Below are 21,916 nucleotides of genomic sequence, written 5' to 3'. Positions count from 1 at the left end.
CTTATTAATGAGTATGAGTTGCTTTCTGCTTCATTGCTGTTTTTATGCTGTCACAAATAATGAAGCAAAGAGCACACGTGGCCCTTAGTCTTTGTGCACATGTGTACACCTGATGGATCCAGGGGTAAGATTGGAGGTGCCTGTGGAATTTTGATAAATATTGCAGAATTACTCTCCATTAATATTGCACAAATGTTCACTCTTGCCAGAAAAGAAAGAGACAATATAGGTAGGTTTTTAATTTTACTTCTCTCTAGAAGCCAGCCTTGAAGTTAACAAGGGACATTTTCTTTATTTTCTTTTTCTTTTTTTTTTAAAGATAGGGTCTCATTCAGTCACTCAGGCTGGAGTGCAGTGGTGCAATCTCAGCTCACTGCAACCTCTGCCTCCCAGGTTCAAGTAATTCTTCTGCCTTAGCCTCCCGGGTAGCTGGGACTACAGGTGCACACCACCACACCTGGCTAATTTTTGTATTTTTAGTAGAGATGGGGTTTCACCATATTGGCCAGGCTGGTCTCGAACTCCTGACCTTGTGATCCACCTGCCTCAGCCTCCCACAGTGCTGGGATTACAGGTGTGAGCCACCGCGCTCAGCCAACAAGGGGCATTTTCTACTTAAGAGCACAGATGGTTTCAGGCTCATGTCCTCTCTAACATTCATTCAATAAAACTTTACTGGCAGTTATTCTGTGCCCTACTGAGCTGTGTGCTGGGCAGGCTGAAAAGGAAGACAGGCTGGTCCCTGGAAGATGGGCAGGACAGTTACATAAACCAACAGTTATAAAATTCTGGGCATCTGCAGAGAAGGTCCCAATGGGCAAAATCAAGGTATCTAAACCAAATATCCCAAAAGGAATCATACTGGGGGAAAGGAGGAAAAGGAGCAGCGTAAAGACTGTGTCAATCATAGAAACTGAATTTCAACCAGGTCCAGCCTGTCCCTGGGAGGAGGTCACACTCTCTCACATGCGGGGCTCAGACCCTGGATGATGGGGGAGTCCCTCGCTCTTCTCTGCAGAGCCTCCTCACCAGGCATCCCTGAAGTGACCCCCGCTGCAGCACGTCCCTCTAACCTGGGGGTTCATTCTCTTTTTTTTTTTTTTTTTTTTTTGAGCTGGAGTCTTGCTCTGTTGCCCAGGCTGGAGTGCAGTGGTGCAATCTCAGCTCACTGCGACCTCCACCTCCCAGATTTAAGCAATTCTCCTGCCTCAGCCTCCTGAGTAGCTGGGACTCCAGGCATGCACCACCATGCCCGGCTAAGTTTTCTATTTTTAGTAGAGACAGAGTTTCACCGTGTTGCCCAGGCTGGTCTTAAACTCCTGACCTCAACTGATCCACCTGCCTCGACCTCCCAAAGTGTTGGGATTACAGGTGTGAGCCACCGCGCCTGGCCCTAGTGTTCACTCTTCATACCCAGGACCCCAGAGTTCTCATCTGTTAACATTGGAGCTATTAGATCTTGCAGAAGTACCTGTATCTTCAGCAATGAACAGTCTGCCAAGCAGAGGCCCTCGTTCCCAGCTAAGTGGCTCCCAAGCAGAATCTCTGCAAAAACGACTGAGTTGTGCAGCCTGGAGAAGCGGTGGAGACGGGCACCTGTTATCTGTCAGGTCTTGGGTTCCAGGCTTGCCTTGTAACTTATCAGCTGCTTGTATATAGGTTTGTTGTCTGTAAAAAGAGTCTATTTCCCACCTAATAGTGTAGCAATTAAAATGAAATGAGCTCAAATTTGCAAAACCAGGCTCGGAGAAGGAATTCGATGAATGTGCATTGTAATTGCTGTGTTCCTGGAAGCCTAGCCAGAGGGATGTGAGGTGATAAGGGAAACTCAGCAAGGAGGGAGCACGTTGGGTGGGGAGCTGCACTGAGAGAACCACTCTGTGTGGGGGTTCCACCTTTGGGGCTCCCCTGGAGGTTAGCTGGTTTGGGCAAGAGCTGGTCAAAAGCAGCCTGGAAGGAGGGGTTGTTCGTGCAAGTCTGCGGCTGCCATTGGAGTAATCTGTGTTTGCCCGTCCAGACAAGTAGGACAGTTGGGGGCCACCACCTGGATGGGAAGGACACAGGTGGCACTGAGGCCAGACAAAGACCCCAGGAAAAGCCCAGCCCTTCAGGGCCACACACACTGTGGGGGAGGTCGGGGGCCTCTGGTCAGGGCATCCTCCCAGGCATGTTCCGCTGATATCCAGGGCCACATGACGGTTGGGGTGAGCCCCACACACCTGCCCACAGGGGCTCCTTCCTCCATCCGCAATAATCAAAGTTACATGGATGGCTGTGTTCATATAGAGATAAATATATTAATGTAGGTTAAAACTTTTTCTTTGGCCTAAATGTTTCTTATTTTCTTCTGATTTTAAAATAAATTAAACATTTTGTGAGCACACTTACTCCTGTAGCCATAGGCACTGTGGCTGTGGTGCCTCCTGGATAAGCTGGCCCTGGGGAAACTGGACTTCCACCCGCTTTAGGAGACAAATTGGCCTGTTGTCCTAAGAAAAGTCTCCTCAGAAGGACCTGAGTGGGAGTAAAAAGCAAAAGTGAGTTGGGCCCCAGGGCCCCCGCATCACCAGGCATAACCATACCCACAGGCACATGTGACCACCCATACACCTGTGTGTTCACCCTTGTGCATACACACATGCACACCCACCCCACACCCATCCACACCCATCCACACCCACGCACACCCACCCACAACCCACCCACACCCACACACACCCACCCACACCCATCCACACCCATACACACCCACCCACACCCATACACACCCACCCACACCCATGCACACCCACCCACACATGTGCACACAGGCACATGCACACACCTCACAAGCACACAGCTGCTCCAGGCTCCTTCTGCTGCCATGGGGTTCTAAGAGGACCCTGTGTAACTCAGGAGTGTGTTGGACAAGGGCAGGGGAGGCCGTGGAGAGCAGGATGCTGTAATGTCCATGGAGACCCCCGCAGAGGTTCTGGGGGGTCTGGGCACTGGCTCCTTGGGGGCTTCCTACTGGATCTCAGGGAAAGGCGGGTGTTCTCATCAGCCATGTCACTCTCCAATCTCCTCCTTTCCTTTTAGGGCTCAGGTATAGTGAGCCTGGTCACACCAGGTACCATCTCTCTGCCCTATTTCAACTTTCTGTTCTGGCTGTTCTGGGCCAGCCTATCTTCCATGGTGCAGGACTGGTGTTGACGGTACTTCCCTTCCACACAGAGCACATGCCTGTGGGGCCCTGAAGGCAGAGAGGCTGGGGCAGGTGCTATGGGCAGCAGGGAGGGAGGGGCAGGACCATCTCAGGCGGGAGCCTGCAGAGCTTGTTCCAAGGAGCTAAGGAGCTCCAGACCTCAGGGCTGTGTGCTAAGGGCTCTGGACACAAACTCAGTGCACGGACAAGGTACGGAATCACAAGGAATTGTTATCTTCATTCTATAAAGAGCTCTTATAAAGCAATGAGAAAAAATAAACACCCAGTGGAATAAACACCTGATGTGAACAGAAAAATTACAAGAAAACCCAAATATGTGTGTGTAAACACACACACACACACACACACAGATATAAATGAAAGATAAATTAACAGCAAGATGCTGTTTCTAAACATACAAACTGGAAAGAAATTACGAAATTTTAATTTAGTGTAGTTGAGGGTATTGAGAAATGATTTGCATCCATACATTGCTGTGCAAATGTAAACTGGTGAATGCATTTGGGACATGATGTGACATAAAATATGAAATGAAATCAAGCCCATTCACACCACCACAAGAATCTTTCCTAGGGACAATGTCAAAACTGCCCATAAAAGTGGGTGAATATATTTGTGACAATTTTTATATCACCAAAATACTGGAAAACTTTAAACACTGATCACAGGCTAGGAGCATGAGAAACACAAGCAACTTGAAACAATCATGTGATGCAGTGATACTATGGAAACGGTGAAATGTTTCCCGGGTTAGTAAAATTTTAGATGATATTCTCCTTGTCACTTTTCTTATTTCAAAATGTTCATGATTGAGCATATATTATCTTTGTACTTAGAGAAAAGTAACAATTAAACTATTTGTAAAAAATTTTAAAATAAAAGGCAAGACCACATCTGGCAGAGAGGACACCTGTGTGCCTGTGGGTGAGAATGTGGGAGGCCCCAGGGTGGGTCTCCAAGGCACTTTCCAGGGCTCTTGGTCTCGGGCACGAGCCTCCTGGCTTGTAGTTAAGAGCGTTCGTCAATTATCCAGATCCTGTCCATCCCCAGGGCAGCCTTCAGTAGTTGAGTGATTGAGCTAACAGTCACTCCAGTGAGATGAAAAATATATGGTATACTCTAGGAGTAGCTCTGTAAACCCAGTAGATGACACATCATAAATCAGTGCTTTTAAATGTCTGATGTCCTTTGCACTAAAACCATCCAGTTTGGTCTCTGAGTATGTACGGTGGAGTGTGAGGGTAAAAGTTCTTAGTGAGCGTGGAGCAAGTTGGGACTTTAGAGTCCCAAAGCAAAACAGAAAATGATCCACACAATTTATCATATCTATGTTTATTCAATTTTCCTTAGAGAAACATGTTTCCAGCAACTGCATGAGTCTATACATTAAAATGTTTTGAGTCTCCGACTACTGTCTCGCTCAGCCCAGGAGCTTCTAGGGAGCTGTGAGAGCTTCGCAGCATCCTCTATTTTAGGACCAGGCTTTTCTTCATGCCCTCGCTCCTTCTGGTCTCAGCTAAGTGGGGATGCAGCCAGCCCGATGATGTTCCACTGGGTGCTGCAAACCCCCCATCCACTGCAGAAAATATGTAGCTATGAATGTATCGAAAACCTAAAAGCTACCCAAGCCTTCTCATGCACACCAATGTGTATCTCTAGGTACACAAGACAAAGTGGAGTTAGTGGATTATGAATTATGTTCAGGTGGGGATTTTGTTATTTCCATAAGTTACTGGGAACAGGTGGTGGGTGGTGTTTGGTGACATGAGTAAGTTCTTCAGTGGTGATTTGTGAGATTTTTGGTGCACCTGTCACCTAAGCAATATACACTGAACACAATTTGTAGCCTTTTATCCCTCACTCCCTTCCCACCATTTCCCCCTGAGTCCCCAAAGTCCACGGTGTCATTCTTATGCCTTTACATCCTCATAGCTGAGGTCCCACTTATGAGTGAGAACATAAAATGTTTGGTTTTCAATTCTTGAGTTACTTCACTTAGAATAATGGTCTCCCATATCAACCAGGTCGCTGCAAATGCCGTTAATTCATTCCTTTTTATGGCGGAGTAGTATTCCATCATATATATATAATCGTGTGTGTGTGTGTGTGTATATTTCACAGTTTCTTTATCCACTCGTTGATTGATGGGCATTTGTGCTGCTTCCACGGTTTGGCAATTGTGAATTGTGCAGCTATAAACGTGCGTGTGCCAGTATTTTTTTCGTATATGACTTCTTTTCCTCTGGGTAGATACTCAGTAATGGGATCGCTGGATCAAACAGTAGTTCTACTTTTAGCCTTTAAGGAATCTCCATGGTGTTTTCAACAGTGGTTTTACTAATTTACATTCCCACCAGCAGGGAAGAAGTGTTGCTCCCGTTTCACCACATCCACACCAACATCTATTATTTGTTGATTTTTTGATTGTGGCCATCCTTGCCAGAGTGAGGTGCTATCGCATTGCGTTTTGATTTGCATTTCCTGATGATTAGTGATGTGGAGCATTTTTTCACGTTTGCTGGCCATTTGTGTATCTTCTTTTGAGAATTCTCTATTCATGCCCTTAGCCCATTTTTTAATGCGATTGTTTGGTTTTCCTTACTGATTTGTTTGAGTTCGTTGTAGATTCTGGATATTAATCCTTTGACAGATGTATGGATTGTGAAGATTTTCTCCCACTCTGTGAGGTGTCTGTTTACTCTGCTGACTGTTCCTTTTGCTGTGCACAAGCTCTTTAGTTTAATTAAGTCCCAACTATTTATCTTTGTTTTTATTGAATTTGCTTTTGGGTTCTTGGTCATTAAATCCTTGCCTGAGCCAATGTCTAGAAGAGTTTTTCCAACGTTATCTTCTAGAGTTTTTATAGTTTCAGGTCTTAGACTTAAGTCCTTGATCCATCTTGAGTTGTTTCTGTATAAGGTGAGAGATGAGGATCTAGTTTCATTCTCCTACACATGACTTGCCAGTTATCGCAGCATCATTTGTTGAATAGGAGGTCCTTTGCCCACTTTTTGTTTTTGTTTGCATTGTTGAAGATCAATTGGCTGTAAGTATTTGGGTTTATTTCTGGGTTCTCTATTCTCTTCCATTGGTCTATGTGCTTATTTTTATACCCATACTATGCTGTTTTGGTGACTATGGCCTTACAGTATAGTTTGAAATCAAGTAATGTCATGCCTCCAGATTTGTTCTTTCTGCTTGATCTTGCCTTGGCTATGCAGGCTCTTTTTGGGTTCCATATGAATTTTAGGATATTTTTTCTAATTTGGTGAAGAATGATGGTGGTATTTTGATGGGAATTGTGTCGAATTAATAGATTGCTTTTGGCAGTATGGTTGTTTTTACAATATTGACTCTACCCATCCATGAGTATGGGATGTGTCCGATTTGTTTGTGTTGTCTGTAGTTTTTTCAGCAGTGTTTTATTTTGTAGTTTTCCTTGTAGAGGTCTTTCACCTCCTTGGTTAAGTATATTTCTAAGTATTTCTTTTCTTTTCTTTTCTTTCCTTTTTTTCTTTCTTTCTTTCTTTTTTTTTTTTTTTTTTTTCCAGACACATTCATCTTGTATCTGGAAACTGCTGAATTCTTTTTATCAGTTCTAGGAGCCTTCTGGTAGAATCCTTAGAGTTTTCAAGGTAAACAATAATATCTTTAGCAAACAGTGACAGACTGACTTCCTCTTTGCTGATTTGGATGCCCTTTATTTCTTTTGTCTGATTGCTCTGGCTAGGACTTCCAGTACTATGTTGAAGAGGAGTGGTGAGGGTGGGCATCCTTGTCTTGTTCCAGTTCTCAGAGGGAATGCTTTAAACTTTTCCCCATTCAGAATTATGTTGGCTGTGAGTTTGTCATAGATGGCTTTTGTTACATTGAGGTATTTCCCTTGTATGCCTATTTTGCTGAGTTTTCATCATAAAGGGATGCTGGATCTTGTCGAATACTTTTTACGCATCTATTGAGATGATCATGTGATTTCTGCTTTTGATTCTGTTTACATGGTGTATCACATTTATTGACTTGTGTATGTTAAGCCATCCCTGCATCCCTGGTATGAAACCCACCTGCTCATGGTGGATTATCTTTTTGATATGCATTGGACTTGGTTAGCTAGTATTTTGTTAAGGATTTTAGCATCTATGTTCATCAGGGATATTGGTCTGTAGTTTTCTTTTTTGGTTATGTCTTTTTCTGGTTTTACTATTAGGGTGATACTGGCGTCATAGAATGATTTAGGAAGGGTTGCCTGTTTCTCTGTCTTGTGGAGTAGTGTCAATAGGATTGGTAACAATTCTTCTTTGAATGTCTGGCAGAATTCTGCTGTGAATCTGTCCGGCCTGGACTTTTTTTGTTGGTAATTTTTGTGTTACCGTTTCAATCTTACTGCTTGTTATTTTTCAGGGTATCTAATTCTTCCTGATTTAAGCTAGGAGGGTTATATCTTTCCAGAAATTTATCCATCGCCTCTAGGTTTCCTAGTTGATGTGCATAAAGGTGTTCATAGTAGCCATGAATGATCTTTTGTATTTCAGTGGTGTCAGTTGTAGTATCTCCCATTTCGCTTCTAATTGAGCTTATTTGGATTTTCTCTCTTCTTTTCTTGGTTAACCTTGCTAATGGTCTATCAATTTTATTTATCTTTTCAAAGAACCAGGTTTTTGTTTCATTTATCTTTTGTATTTTTGTTGCTCTGGTTGTTTCAATTTCATTTAGTTCTGCTCTGATCTTGGTTATTTCCTTTCTTCTGCTGAGTTCGGGTTTGGTTTGCTCTTGTTTCTCTAATTCCTTAAGGTGTAACCCTAGATTGTCAGTTTGTGCTCTTTCAGATTTTTTATGTAGGCATTTAGGGCTATGAACTTTCCTCTTAGCACGGCCTTTGCTGTATCCTAGAGGTTTTGATAGGTTGTGTCATTATTGTTCAGTTTGAATAATTTTTTTTTTTTTTTGAGATGGAGTTTCACTCTTGTTGCCCAGGCTGGAGTGTAGGGGCATAATCTCTGCTCACTGCAACCTCCGCCTCCTGGGTTCAAGTGATTCTCCTGCCTCAGGATCCCAAGTAGCTGGGATTACAGGCTTCTACCACCACACCCAGCAAATCTTTTGTATTTTTAGTAGAGATGGAGTTTCACCATGTTGGCCAGACTGGTCTGGAACTCCTGATCTCAGGTGATGCACTGGCCTCGGCCTCCCAAAGTGCTAGGATTACAGGCATGAGCCACTGCACCTGGCCCCGAAGAATGTTTTAATTTCCATCTTGATTTTATTTTTGACCCAGTGGTCATTCAGGAGCAGGTTGTTTCACTTCCATGTATTTGCATTATTTTGAAGGTTCCTTTTGGAGTTGATTTCCAGTTTTATTCCACTGTAGTCTGAGAGAGTGCTTGATATAATTTCAATTTTCTTAAATTTATTGAGGCTCATTTTGAGACCTATCATACGGTCTGTCTCAGAGAAAGTTCCACGTACTGTTGAATAGAGTGTGTATTCTGTGGTTATTGGGTAGAATGTTCTGTAAATATCTGTTAAGTCCATTTGTTCTAGGGTACAGTTTACACTGTTTCTTTGTTGACTTTCTGTCTTGATGACCTGTCTAGGGCTATCAGTGGAGTATTGAAGTCCCCCACTATTATTATGTTGCTGTCTATCTCATTTCTTAGTTCTATTAGTAATTGTTTTATAAATTTGGGAGCTCCAGGATTAGGTGCATATTTATTTAGGATTGTGATATTTTCTTGTTAGACAAGGCCTTTTATCATTATAATGACCCTCTTTGTCATTTTTAGCCACTGTTGCTTTAAAGTTTATTTTGTCTGATATAAGAATAGCTACTGCTTGCTTTCGGTGTCCATTTGCATGGCATGCCTTTTTCTACCCCTTAAGTTTATGTGAGTCCTTATATGTTAGGCATGTCTCTTGAAGGCAGCAGATGGTTGCTTAATTCTTATCCATTCTGCAATTCTGTATCTTTTAAGTGGAGCATTTAGACCATTTACATTCAATAGTAGTATTGAGATGTGCGGTATCATTCCAGTCATTGTGCTATTTGTTGCCTGTACACCTTGGGTTTTTGTGATTTTGCTGTTTTTTTAAATTGTATTTTTGTTTTATAGGTCCTGTGAGATTTATGCTTTAAAGAGGTTGTGTTTGGATGTGTTTCCAGGATTTGTTTCACGATTCAGAGCTCCTTTTAGCAGTTCCCGTAGTGCTGCCTTGGAAGGGGTGAATTTTCTCATCATTTGTTTGTCTAATAAAATTGTATCTTTCCTTCATTTATGAAGCTTAGCTTCGCTGGATACAACATTTTTGGCTGATAATTGTTTTGTTTGAGGAGGCTAAAGATAGGGCCCCAAACCCTTCTAGCCTATAGGGTTTCTGCTGAGAAATCTGCTGTTAATCTGTTAAGTTTTTCCTTTGTAGGTTACCTGGTGTTTTTGTCTCACAGCTCTTAAGATTCTTCTCTTCATCTTAACTTTAGGTAACCTGATGACAATGTGCCTGAGCAATGATCTTTTAGTGATGAATTCTCCAGGTGTTCTTTGAGCTTCTTGTATTTGGTGTCTAGGTCTCCAGCAAAGCCAGGGAAGTTTTCCTCTATTATTCCCCAAAATAAACTTTCCAAACTTTAGATTTCTCTTCTTCCTCAGGAACACTAATTATTCCTAGATTTGGTCATTTGACATGATCCCAGACATCTTGGAGGCTTTCTTCATATTTTATTATTATTTTTCTTTGTCTTTGTTGGATTGGGTTAATCTGAAGACCTTGTCTTTGAGTTCTGAAGTTCTTTCTTCTGCTTGTTTGATTCTATTGCTGAGAGTTTCCAGAGCAGTTCGAATTTCTCTAAGTGTGTCTAATGTTGCCTGAAGTTTTGATTTTTTTTATTTATGATATCTATTTCCTGGAATATTTCCTCCTTCACTTCTTGTATCATTTTTCTGATTTCCTTACATTGGTCTTTGCGTTACTCTGGTGCCTTCCTGATTAGCTTAGTAACTAATCTTCTGCATTTTTTTTCAGGTAAATCAGAGATACCTTCTTTGGATCCATTGCTGGTGAGCTAGTGTGATTTTGGGGAGTGTTAAAGAGCCTTGTTTTGTTATATTACCAGAGTTGGTTTTCTGGTTGCTTCTCATTTGGGTAGTCTCTGTCAGAGGGAAGGTCTACAGGGCTCGAGGCTGTTGTTCAGCTTCTTTCGTCCCTCGGAGTGTTCCCTGGATGTAATCAGTACACTCCCTGTTTCCTAGGGAGGTGGCTTCCTGAGAGCCAAGGTGTAGTGATTGTTCTCTCTCTTCTGGATCTAGCCACCCAGTTCAGATTGTTACAGAGTTCAGCTGGAGGTTTCTTTCTTCCTGTGGCCTTCTTCAGGTGCCTCTACCAGCCCTCCTGAAGGACCCCTGTGAGGCAGGGTGGAAGTGGCTACCTAGGGGGCTACTCAGAGAGCCCACAGGGCTTCCCCAGCTGCTTCCTCTACCCCTGTATTCCACTCGGCTCTCTAAACTGACTCAGCTCCCGGTGAAGTCAGAATCTTCTCCCGTAATCTAGACCTTCCGGTTCCCCATTGGGGGTGCATGTTCAGGGTGGGTGATCTCTCTCACTTCTGCAGTTTGGGCACTCACAATATTTGGGGTGTCTCCCGATTCCTGCAGGAGCCATCCACTTCCTTCAGAGGGTTTGTGGGTTCTCTTGGCTTTCCTAATGTATTCCTGCCGTCATTCTGGAGCAAAAGTTTACAGCGTGAGCTTCCACACACCGCTCTGTTTGTCTGAGTGAGAGCTGATATCTAGTCCTTCCTCTTGTCCTCCGTGTCTGTCACAAAAAGTCCTCCTCATGTTGGAATTTTAATAGTTACTCCCAAATTTCTCTGCAGCAATGAGATGGCAAATTGTATTTGCTAATTGATTATTTCTCTGCAACAATTATTCTTACATAATTCCTATTATTTTCCAATGCACTAAGGAAGAAAATCTTCAATTTTCATTACTGGCATTAAAGCCTCTCTCTATCTTTTGTTGACCTAAAGCAAGAAGCTGAGGCACAAAATATCATTTTAAACAGTTTACTTGAACCAAAATGAGACAGCTGCCCAGAACACTTAGACCCAAAACACCTTGGACGTGAGCTTTGTTAGATCTTTGTTGCAAACAGGTTTCAAAGGCAAAAAAGGTGGACAAAGAGTGAGCCTTGGTCCTTCAGTCTATATAATTGCTTGGCTTTTCATTTTGTTTGCAGTGCCATTATTCATCAGATTTAAATTTGGGTCGATTTTAGTCCATTTTTTTCCTTCTTTATGACATCTAAATTGTTATCTTACTGAGCAGGTCTTCCTTATCTGATATATATAATAATAATATATATATAATAAATATATTTCTCTATATTTTATTTTAAACATATTAAAACTGGGTTTGATATACAACTTTGTTTTATTAGGAATCGATTTTATATGCATAAAATACTGCTTTAGTGAGTAACATTTTAAAAAGCCATGGTGAGAGCAGTATCCTGGCTCTGTTTCTTAGGTAAAGGGCATGATTCTGGTGTTTTTCCTCCCATATTGTGTCTACTAGGAATTTCTGCTAGACAACTTCAGTTAGAAAATTGAAAATCTTTTATTTGTCATTTCCCAAGAATTTCACTGAGGCTTGTGGGTCCCAGCGTTACTCAATGCCTTCCCAGCATCGGCAGAGGAGGCCACAGGGTTTCTGCTTCACTTCATTACTGTGTGAACCACACTGGTAGATTTCCAACGCAAGGCCATCCTTACATGGCCGGCATGATGGTGATGCAGATTTTCACTTATTCTTGGATTGAATTTGCTAATATTTGATTTGAAATGTTGCATCTCTCTTCATAAGCAGAGTTATGCTACAGTGCTCTTTTCTGATGCTGCACCTATTTGGGTGTTACAGACACACCAGCATCTGACAGTGGTCAGGGTTGCCCATTTCTTTTACTATGCTCAGGATTACCTTGTCTAGAATCAAATTTGGGTTTTTTGTCTTGAATAACTGGTAGAGCTCATTTGTGACTCTGGTCCTGATAACCTCTGGGGTGGCAGATCTTTGGTTGTGGGCTCAGTTCTAGGTGCAGTTAGTCTATTTGAGCCCATAAGCCTTTCCTGTTCTTTGTTTTCTACTGCCTTCCTATTATGCCTTTTCATCTACTTCACATTTCTCAACTTCTTATAGTAAAAGCGAATTGAGTTACATTCACTGCGTCATGCTTTTCGACAAGTGTAGTTAAGACTGTATTTTCCTATGACTTGCCCCCTCCAACAAATTTTGATACATGGTCCTTACGTTGATGTTAGTTCAAAATAACTTTTAATTCAAATAAGAATTTCTTACATTAAACTGGAGCACCCACATGTAAGTGTAATTTCACATAAATGTAAAGCTTAAACTGTGCCTGACTCTCCTGACACATGGCTTTTCCTCGCCCTCCTTTACTTGATAGACTCTCCTGCTTCTCACTCCCATGTTCTCCACTCATGCCCCTATCCCCAAACCAGATCACTTGACTCCCAAATGTTGATATTTGAAGTGTGTGTGTAAGGGGAAGGGGGCGTGATAAATGAAACTAGAATAGTCAGAAGTTGGTGTAGACAGCATAGTGGGCTCAAAGGGATTCACTGGGCACCCCGTTTTAATCAGCACGCCCTTGCTGTGATCTGAGCACTCATGGCATGGCCTTCCCATGATCTGCATGTTCATAGCATGCCCTTCCCATTATTTGAGTGCTCATGGTATGCTCTTCCTGTGATCTCAATGCTGATATCATGCCCTTCCCATGATGCAAATGCTCACGGCATGTACTTCCCGTGATCTGAATGCTCACAGAATGCCCCTCCTGTGATCCAAATGCCCACGGCGTGCCCTTTCCATGACCTGGATGCCCACAGCGTGCCCTTCACATGATCTGAGTGCTCACATGTGCCCTTTCTGTGATCCAAATACTCATGCTATGTCCTTCCTGTGACCCAAACGCTTGTGGCGTGTCCTTCTGATGATCTGAGTGCTCATCGCATGCTCTTCCCGTGATATGAGTGGTCATGGTGTGCCCTTTCCATGATATGAATGCTCGTTCGGCTACACCTAAAGAAGACACACACAAGCATTTTCTTTTGAATGTTGTTAATAAAAACAAGACTATGCTGAGTACACGTTCTGTATCTTGGATTCTCAATCAATAGTGATGCATCCTGGAAATCCCCCCAATGGAGCTCCAAGCCCCCTCTGCTCATGGCTGGACTGTTCCATGCTCCAGGTCACAGCCATGGGTGTGCCCTTCCATGTTGCAGCCTCTGCCACAGCGTGGATCACCAGAAGTGACACTGCCAGGTTGGAAGGCGGCTTTAGCACTGCTGTGCTGGTACTACTGTCTAAAAATTCTGTGCCCTAACAGCAACAACTGAGTGCACCCCTTACCCACATCCACCATCCACACTAGTAACAGCCTTAATTGGTTTTTTCTCATTTTTTCTGCTTGTTTGGCAGCAAAAAAGAGATAGTTCATTGTTACATTAGTTGCTTTCCCTGAATGTTAGTAAATTTTAAACTTGTCCTTTATTATTATTTTTTTTGGCAATTTGTATTTGTTCAATGAATGATCTATTCATAACCTCTGCCCATTTTTCTACTATTTGACTGTTAATTGATTTTAATTACTCCTTTCCACTCTAGATGATAACTCTCTCTCACTTTTCTTACAAATATTTTTCTCCAACCCCATCAACCCAGAACTCTCAGCATGGAGCACTTTTATATTTTATAAGGCCAGGTTTCCTTATGTGCTGATGGCTTCTAGGCTCAGTTGTGGTTCAGGAATCTCCTTTGCTCGGAGTTAGCAGTGACCTCCTGGGTGGTACTGCAGCATGGGTTTCCATGCATCTTGCACAGTGGACAGTTGGGGTGCGTTTTATTCCTATCCAGATGGAAAACCAGCTGGTTCCACCCTCCTTCTCCCCACAGGCCTAGATAACGCTTTGTCACAGGAGAACTGGTGTCTGGTTCTGGGCTCTCTATCTTCCTTTATTAACAGATTCATCTATTCTTGTTGACAATACTGTGTGGACTTGATCATAGCAGCCTTATAGTATATCCTATTGTCTGTCAAGTCAATACTGCATCACTATTCTTTTCCCTAGTTGATTAAGGAATAGATAATGGAATTGGTGTCTTCATATAAACTTTAAAATTAATTTATCCTCTCAAAATGAAAACATACTATCATTATTCTAAATGAAATTGCATTTAATGTATACACTCATTTAGAGAGAAATGATCTTTTCTCAGATTTTCATATATTTAATGATGTTTTATGATTTTCTTTTTGTATATCATGTGATTATTTTGTTAAATTTACACACCTGATTTTGATCAACTTTTTTGTCATTATGAAAGGGATATTTTTTCTCCATTACCATTCGTGGTACTTTGCTAAAGAACAAAACAAAAAGAAAAAAAGGAAAGGAACAACTTTATACTTTTCCACAGATTGAAGACACTTTTTAAAAAATTTGATCGATTTTTTAGAATTTTTAGATGTTGTAGACATCTAACATAGCATTAGGAAAAAAGATAATTTTATTATGGTTTAAATCTTATTTTCTCTTACAGTAGTTTTACCAGCTCTTGTTTAATTTCTAGACTTTGGTCTAACAGAGATAGTACTAAGTACCAACAATGATAGTGGGTGTTTCTGCTAGTCCTTAATTTTAAATTAAATTGTTCCATTGTTTAACTGCTCGAGATAATATTTGTTATTGCTTCTACATTATATTTTAGCAATTCCAATCTATTCTATTCCATTTCTATTTAACCAGGAATGGTAATAGTACCTTGTATTATTGCATTTTAAGTACCTGTGATATTAATTTTTCTTCTTTAATTTGCCAACACCCTGGATAATATAACCCTATCCAACACGGAACCATTCTGTGTATAGATTCTATTTGACTCTGGTAATTGCCTTTTGATTGGCTGCCCTATCTTTTATTATTTTATTTAGAAGGGGATATTGACCTGTATGCCCCATCCTTGTCCTGTTTTCATCAGAGGCCAACACAAAAGTTTCGCTGACTCTGTAGAATGCACTGGGGGCCTTTCCATCTTTTCTGTGGCTGAAGTAGTTTAAGCAACCTTGGAGTTACCTATCCTTTCGAGATTTGACGGAAGTCCACTGTCAATGCCATCTGATCCCTGGATTTCTGATCACCTTGTCCGTCTCTTCCATCCTCATTGTCCTTTGGAGTTTTACATTTCTTCTTGGAAAAATTGTGGTTATTTCCATTTTGTTAGGGAGTCATCCATTGGCTCTTCATTTTCCAGTGTGTTGCCATGAAACTGCATAGACAGTCGCTCCTGATTCTTCTCGTCTCTCCTGCACACCTGAGCCCTGCTCCTTTCCCATACCAAATCCTGCCTCACTCTGTGCCCTTTCTTTGTTTTCCACACTGGGTTGTGAAGCAGAGCTTTATGTTTTCTTCTCACCAGGTCTTTTATTCATAGTTAATTAATTTTAACTTCTGCATGTATTAATTTAACTTTCTCATTTACTTTTGCTTTAGCTCTCTGTTCCTTAACTGAATTCTTAAAATAGCTACTTAATTTCTTTGTTTTTGTTGTTTTGATGAAAGCAATTTAAAGAGTATAGATTTTCTTCTGAGGGAGGCTTTGCTGGTATTCTTGAATTTTCTTAACAAGCGAGTTAACCTTTCATTGATTTCCAGAGAGACTTTCAGCTCTTCTTAAGAGTCTCTTTGAATCAGTTATTAGGAGAATTTGCAGCTCCTTGTTATTTATTTGTAATTTTATTATTATTTGTGCTCCTCAATTTAATTCCTCTATTTCTCTTCTTGGGGGTGCTGGACCTGTATAATCTGAAGGGCGTGCACTGAAGTTCCTGCTGTCATGGTTTTCTTGGCTTTCTTACTCTCTTGCTGAATTTCAGCTCTCGCCTGGGTTCCCTGCTGGCCCTAAGTTCTCACATCCTCTGCTCTGAGTCTTGCAGGCCTCCCTGAGGGCTCTCAGTGGAAGCACTTTTTTTTTTTCTTTTCTTTTTTGAGATAGAGTCTCACACTGTCACCCAGGCTGGAGTGCCATGGTGTGATCTCAGCTCACTACAAGCTCCACATCCTGGGTTCACACCATTCTCCTGCCTCAGCCTCCCGAGTGGCTGGGACTACGGTGCCCGCCACCACGCCTGGCTAATTTTTTGTTAGTAGAGATGGGGTTTCACCATGTTAGCCAGGATGGTCTCGATCTCATGACCTCGTGATCTGCCCACCTCAGCCTCCCAAAGTGCTGGGATTACAGGCATAAGCCACCTTGCCCAGCTGGAAGTACATTTTTTAATGCACGACCTGTGGATCCTGTGCTGTCTCTGAACCAGGGCTGGGGTGTCCTCGCTGCCCCGACCCCCAGCTGGCCTTGGGCTGCATAGCTGCCAGGCCAGGGCGCTGCTCAGAGGGGTTCTCAGGGCATCTGCTTTGCTGCTTCACCACAAGGCTGACTCCCTGTCACCTGCATTCTTTCCACTGCACCTCCTGTGCCTGAGTCCATCAGGAGCTCGGCCTGTCTCCCTGCACAGCACTGCATGGGGCGGCTAACTCCTGAGTGGCTGCTGCCTCGCTGGGTGCATTCCCCTACTTGACCCCAGGTCCTCTGTTCCTTCCTACTCCTCAGTGCCTGGGCTGCGCTTTGCCCTGAGAGGAGCTTTTCCCTTATTTTCACTGGTAAAAATAATGTCCTATTACAAGAAGACCATGATCTTCAGGAAGAGTCTCTTTCGGGGTCTGTCCAACCCAGTCGATCTTGTGATTCTGGATGAGCGATTTAACCTCCTAAATCTAATAACACGCAGAGTAGGCCCTGGCCCCCTGACACCTCCCCAGGGAGGAGGAGTTGCCAGGGAAAGGACACGTGCTCTCTGCAACCCACAGAGCTTGCCCGACATCCAGCACGGGCGACTCTTCCCAAGAAACCTGTAAATCTGGAAAAATGTTTTAGATCTCCATGTTACAGAAGAGAAGATGGAAGCTGGCCACAGCCAGAGTTGGAAGCCCACCCAAGGTCTCCTTACTCCCCTCTAGCTGCCTTTACACTAAACAGTGATGGCCACAAAACTCTGAGACTCTTTGCTCATTGGGCTCCTAAACCAAGTCCGTGGCACTGGAAAGAAAGAGGTCAGCCCTTAATTAGCCGGGCGAGGTGGCGGCGCCTGTAGTCCCAGCTACTCGGGAGGCTGAGGCAGGAGAATGGCGTAAACCCGAGAGGCGGAGCTTGCAGTGAGCTGAGATCCGGCCACTGCACTCCAGCCTGGGCAGCAGAGCGAGACTCCGTCTCAGAAAAAAAAAAGAAAGAAAAGAAAAGAAGAAAAAGAAAGAAAGAGATCAGCTTTTCCGAAAGTCAGAAAATAAATCAGACCGGGGATTTCATGAGCAGCTAGAGCAGGTCTGAGCAGGAACGAGACTGGCTCAGGCCAAGAGCATCGGAGCTTTAGGGAGATGTGGACTCCTAGGATGTGGGTGCATCCTCTGGGTTCAGCCTCTTCCCCGGGAATGAGACCACCAGTGAGCAGGCCAGGGGGAGGTGGGGGGCTGGCTGGACCGACCCCTGCAGCCTCTTCCAGGCAAGAGACCACCGGTGAGCAGGCCGGGGGGGAGGTGGGGGCTGGCTGGACCGACCCCTGCAGCCTCTTCCAGGCAAGAGACCACCGGTGAGCAGGCCAGGGGGAGGTGGGGGGCTGGCTGGACCGACCCCTGCAGCCTCTTCCAGGCAAGAGACCACCAGTGAGCAGGCCAGGGGGAGGTGGGGGGCTGGCTGGACCGACCCCTGCAGCCTCTTCCAGGCAAGAGACCACCGGTGAGCAGGCCGGGGGGGAGGTGGGGGCTGGCTGGACCGACCCCTGCAGCCTCTTCCAGGCAAGAGACCACCAGTGAGCAGGCCAGGGGGAGGTGGGGGGCTGGCTGGACCGACCCCTGCAGAGACGACTAGAGGGGCAGAGAAACATGCGGCGCTGCAGGGTCGTCGCTGGCCTCGAGCTTCTAGAGTCTTAAAAAGGGTGAGCGGGGCCCTGGGTGACCTTGAACTCGCCTTTGCCCGCAGCTCCCGGAGGAGGCCCGGCCGGCCGTGGGCACCGCCTGTCTGCCCTTCTACCGCTCTTCGGCCGCCTGTGGCACCGGGGACCAAGGCGCGCTCTTCGGGAACCTGTCCACCGCCAACCCGCGGCAGCAGATGAACGGGCTGACCTCGTTCCTGGACGCGTCCACCGTGTACGGCAGCTCCCCGGCCCTGGAGAGGCAGCTGCGCAACTGGACCAGCGCCGAGGGGCTGCTCCGCGTCCACGCGCGCCTCCGGGACTCCGGCCGCGCCTACCTGCCCTTCGCGCCGCCACGCGCGCCCGCGGCCTGTGCGTCTGAGCCCGGCATCCCCGGAGAGACCCGCGGGCCCTGCTTCCTGGCCGGGGACGGCCGCGCCAGCGAGGTCCCCTCCCTGACGGCGCTGCACACGCTGTGGCTGCGCGAGCACAACCGCCTGGCCGCAGCGCTCAAGGCCCTCAACGCGCACTGGAGCGCGGACACCCTGTACCAGGAGGCGCGCAAGGTCGTGGGCGCCCTGCACCAGGTGCGCAGGGTGGTCCTGGGCGCCCTGGGTGGCCGCATGCAGAGGGGGGCACCTCATGTCGGTGCGCAGAATCGTGGGTTCTCTGTCCCAGGTACTTGCACAGCCATCATGGGCGCCCACATGGGTGAGCCCGAGGTCGTGGGGCCTTGTGTGGTTGCGCAATCATGGTGGGCGCCCTTCATGGGTGTGTGGAGGGTCATCGTGAGCTCCTGTGCAGGGGCCAAAGGGTAACTCCAGCGCTGGCGGCCCTCCGGGGCCCCTCTGTCCCACCTGCTTACCCTCCAGCTGGCTGGTGACTATCCCACCAAGAGACCAATAACCACAGCCCCCCAACAATGGCAGCCAGGTCACCCAGGTTTCCCTGTGCCCGCAGCCAGGCTAGGTGCTTTACAGATTTCAACTCATTTAATAATTCCCAGAACAACCCTTGGAGGTGGGTGGACCAGGGATGCTGGTGTTTTTGTATTTCGGAGACAATGTAGAGAATGAAGAACTGACTCTGTGTGAGGTTTCTGAACTAGCAGTTAGAGTCTATTTGAAACCTTTCTTCATTTTATGACTCTCTTAAGTATTGCATGAGAGGGTCTTGAATGGAGACTCAAGTTGACCTCTTATTAATTGTGTGATGGAGAAAAGCATTTACACACCTAGAAGTGCAGTCCCTGACTCTGGGGGTCTCACGGGGTTGTTATGAAGGATGGGCTGTTTTATATTGAGAGTCACGATGTGCGTGTCTGTTGCACCGGGCCCTGTAGCAGCCTGGGCATCGTCTCCGCAGTTCTCGCCCTGAGCCTGCAGGGAAGGGCCCGTCAATCCTGTTCTAAAGGAGGCACTGGAGCTTTGTCCAAGGAGGCACAGGGGCTGTGCATGGCACCGACCGCCCCCAGGCAGCACACACCCCTGCCACTTTGTAGCCTTCGCTGCACTGGGGTCCAGACCCCAAAGGTCAGAGCAGAGAGCCTGGGAAGCCCCCATGCGCTGGGCGTTAACTCTTATTTCCTGGGTGGTGAGGGGACTTGGAGCTTCCTGGAACAGGGGCTGGCAGCAGCAGGCCAGCAGGCTTCTCCAGCAAACGCGGCAGACGAGCTCACTGTCCTAAAGTGCGCATCCACACAGCAGCGCTCGGCTGGGAACATCAGCCTGACCGAGGAGGCTTGTGTGGGTGAGAGGAGCCGTGTTAGAAATGAAAGCAGGAACCTTGTCACCATGTGAAGTAAAAATCATCAGGCACCCACGTCGCTTTCAAGCAGCGACTCAGACACTTTCCTGCTTCCCTGTGCAAAGGGGAATGTAAACCCAGGAGCTGCTGAGCTGTGGAATCCAGGTCCTCGTCTCCCTGAGCCTGGACTTCCCACCACACACCTGGGGAAGCAGGTCCCAGACGGCTGCCCTCTCCCCTCTGCTCATCCCCTGAGGCCTTCGGCGCTCCTGTTTGCTTCCTTGCTGCTTCCGTGCCCCTTCCCTGACTGCGAGCTCCACAGAGCGATGTTCATCTGTTTAATTCTTTCTTTCTCAGGACCCACAATTTGCCAGGTTGCTTCATAAATATATATTGAATTTGTGAATGAAGTAGAAATTTCAAAAATAATTCTGGAAGTCCTGGCCCTGCTGTAGCCTCAGGAGCAGGATTTGGTTTGAACCTTCTTTGAGTGAGAACCTCATCCAGCCCAGGGAGCTGTGAGAAAAGAGGCTGCCTCGGATCCCTGGAGCCTGTTCACAGGGCGAGAAACGCCCAGTTGTCACACATCCTGCTGTCTTTCTTCTCCATGGAGTCCTGGAATTATTTAGAGGTGTGAATTATTACCAGGCCCTGTCATTATAGATTAGAGATAGTTTAATTCCAAATTTCTGAGAATCCCACTGACCTGGAAATAATGACATTTGGTTGCCTGCTGCTGCTGCTGCTCCTCCTCCTCCTCCTCCTCCTCCTCCTCTTCCTCCTCTTCCTCCTCCTCTTCTCCTTCTTCTTCTCCTTCTTCTTCCTTTTGTGTGTGTGTGTGTTTGTTTTGTTTTGTTTTGTTTTTTTGAGACAGAGTCTCACTCTGTCACCCAGGCTGAGTATAGTGGTGAGATCTCGGCTCACTGCAACCGCCACCTCCTAGGTTCAAGCGATTCTCCTGCCTCAGCCCCTCAAGTAGCTGAGACCACAGACACGTGCCACCACTCCCAGCTAATTTTTGTATTTTTAATAGACATGGGGTTTTGCCATGTTGGCCAGGATGGTCTTGAACTGCTTTCCTCAAGTGATCCACCTGCCTCAGGCTCCCAAAGTGCTGGGATTACAGGCCTGAGCCACCGCGCCCAGCTGCCTATTCTTATTATTAATGAAATAATAACAGCAGCAAACAATAGGAAAAGTGTTCTTCTCTGTTTCATGTTTACCTTCCTCAGTTCATTTTCTGTGTGTTCTGCTTTTTTTAAAAATGTGAACGTTCTTTTCTTCTTGGTTTTACATTTCACTTTTGAATTTCCTTTTGTGTTTTTTTCAGTTAATAGGTCCTCTTTGGTGCTTTTTGCAAAAACCTTTGATACATTAAAATAATAAGTTGTGTTTAACGTGTCAGTAGAGCCACGGCTGTAACTTCCAGCCATATTTGAAAGATCTGCAGTGGCCTGGAAGGCTCATTTTTCTCTCCCTGGTTCTATCGACTCATAGTTTGGTAACTTTGTGATCTGAATCTCTCTTCTTCTGAAAAGCATTAGATAATGAAAAGAAATGCCAGGGCAACTTTATGAAAGAGAAATAGCACCCCCTTCTCTTATTCCCCCAAACCCCCTACACACACACACACACACACACACACACACACACACACACACACGAGCTAGCCAGGGCCAGGTTAATGCACACATCAGCAAGAGGCAGGAAGGCTCAACTCAGAGCTGGGAGTCACAGCTTTCTCCTCCATCTGTCCACATCACGTCCCTCCTCCTCCATCCGTCCACACCATGTTTCTCCTGCTGCATCCATCCACACCACCTCCCTCCTCTTGCATCCATCCACACCACGTCCCTGCTGCTGTGTCTGTCCTCACCACACCCACTCTAAGCTGTCAGGGCCCAACCCCCCCACCCCCTGTCTGAGGAT

General features: G+C 45.4%; 1 protein-coding gene across 7 annotated transcripts in view; it reads left to right on the top strand.

Moving 5' to 3' along the window:
• TPO (thyroid peroxidase) overlaps nt 1-21,916 on the top strand; it is a 132,720-nt gene that overhangs the window by 72,067 nt on the left and 38,737 nt on the right. For 5 of the 7 annotated variants that reach the window (XM_010386099.2, XM_010386095.2, XM_010386098.2 and 2 more), the window contains one exon: nt 18,310-18,828. The exons of the other annotated variants lie outside the window; for them this stretch is intronic. In XM_010386099.2, the coding sequence (XP_010384401.1) occupies nt 18,310-18,828 (519 nt within the window). The remainder of the gene's footprint in view (nt 1-18,309; nt 18,829-21,916) is intronic. 7 annotated transcript variants of the gene reach the window in all.

Source organism: Rhinopithecus roxellana, chromosome 17 (assembly GCF_007565055.1).
Source record: "Rhinopithecus roxellana isolate Shanxi Qingling chromosome 17, ASM756505v1, whole genome shotgun sequence".
In the NCBI taxonomy this organism is placed as follows: Eukaryota; Metazoa; Chordata; class Mammalia; order Primates; family Cercopithecidae; genus Rhinopithecus; species Rhinopithecus roxellana.
This window is presented reverse-complemented; position numbering and strand designations above follow the sequence as displayed.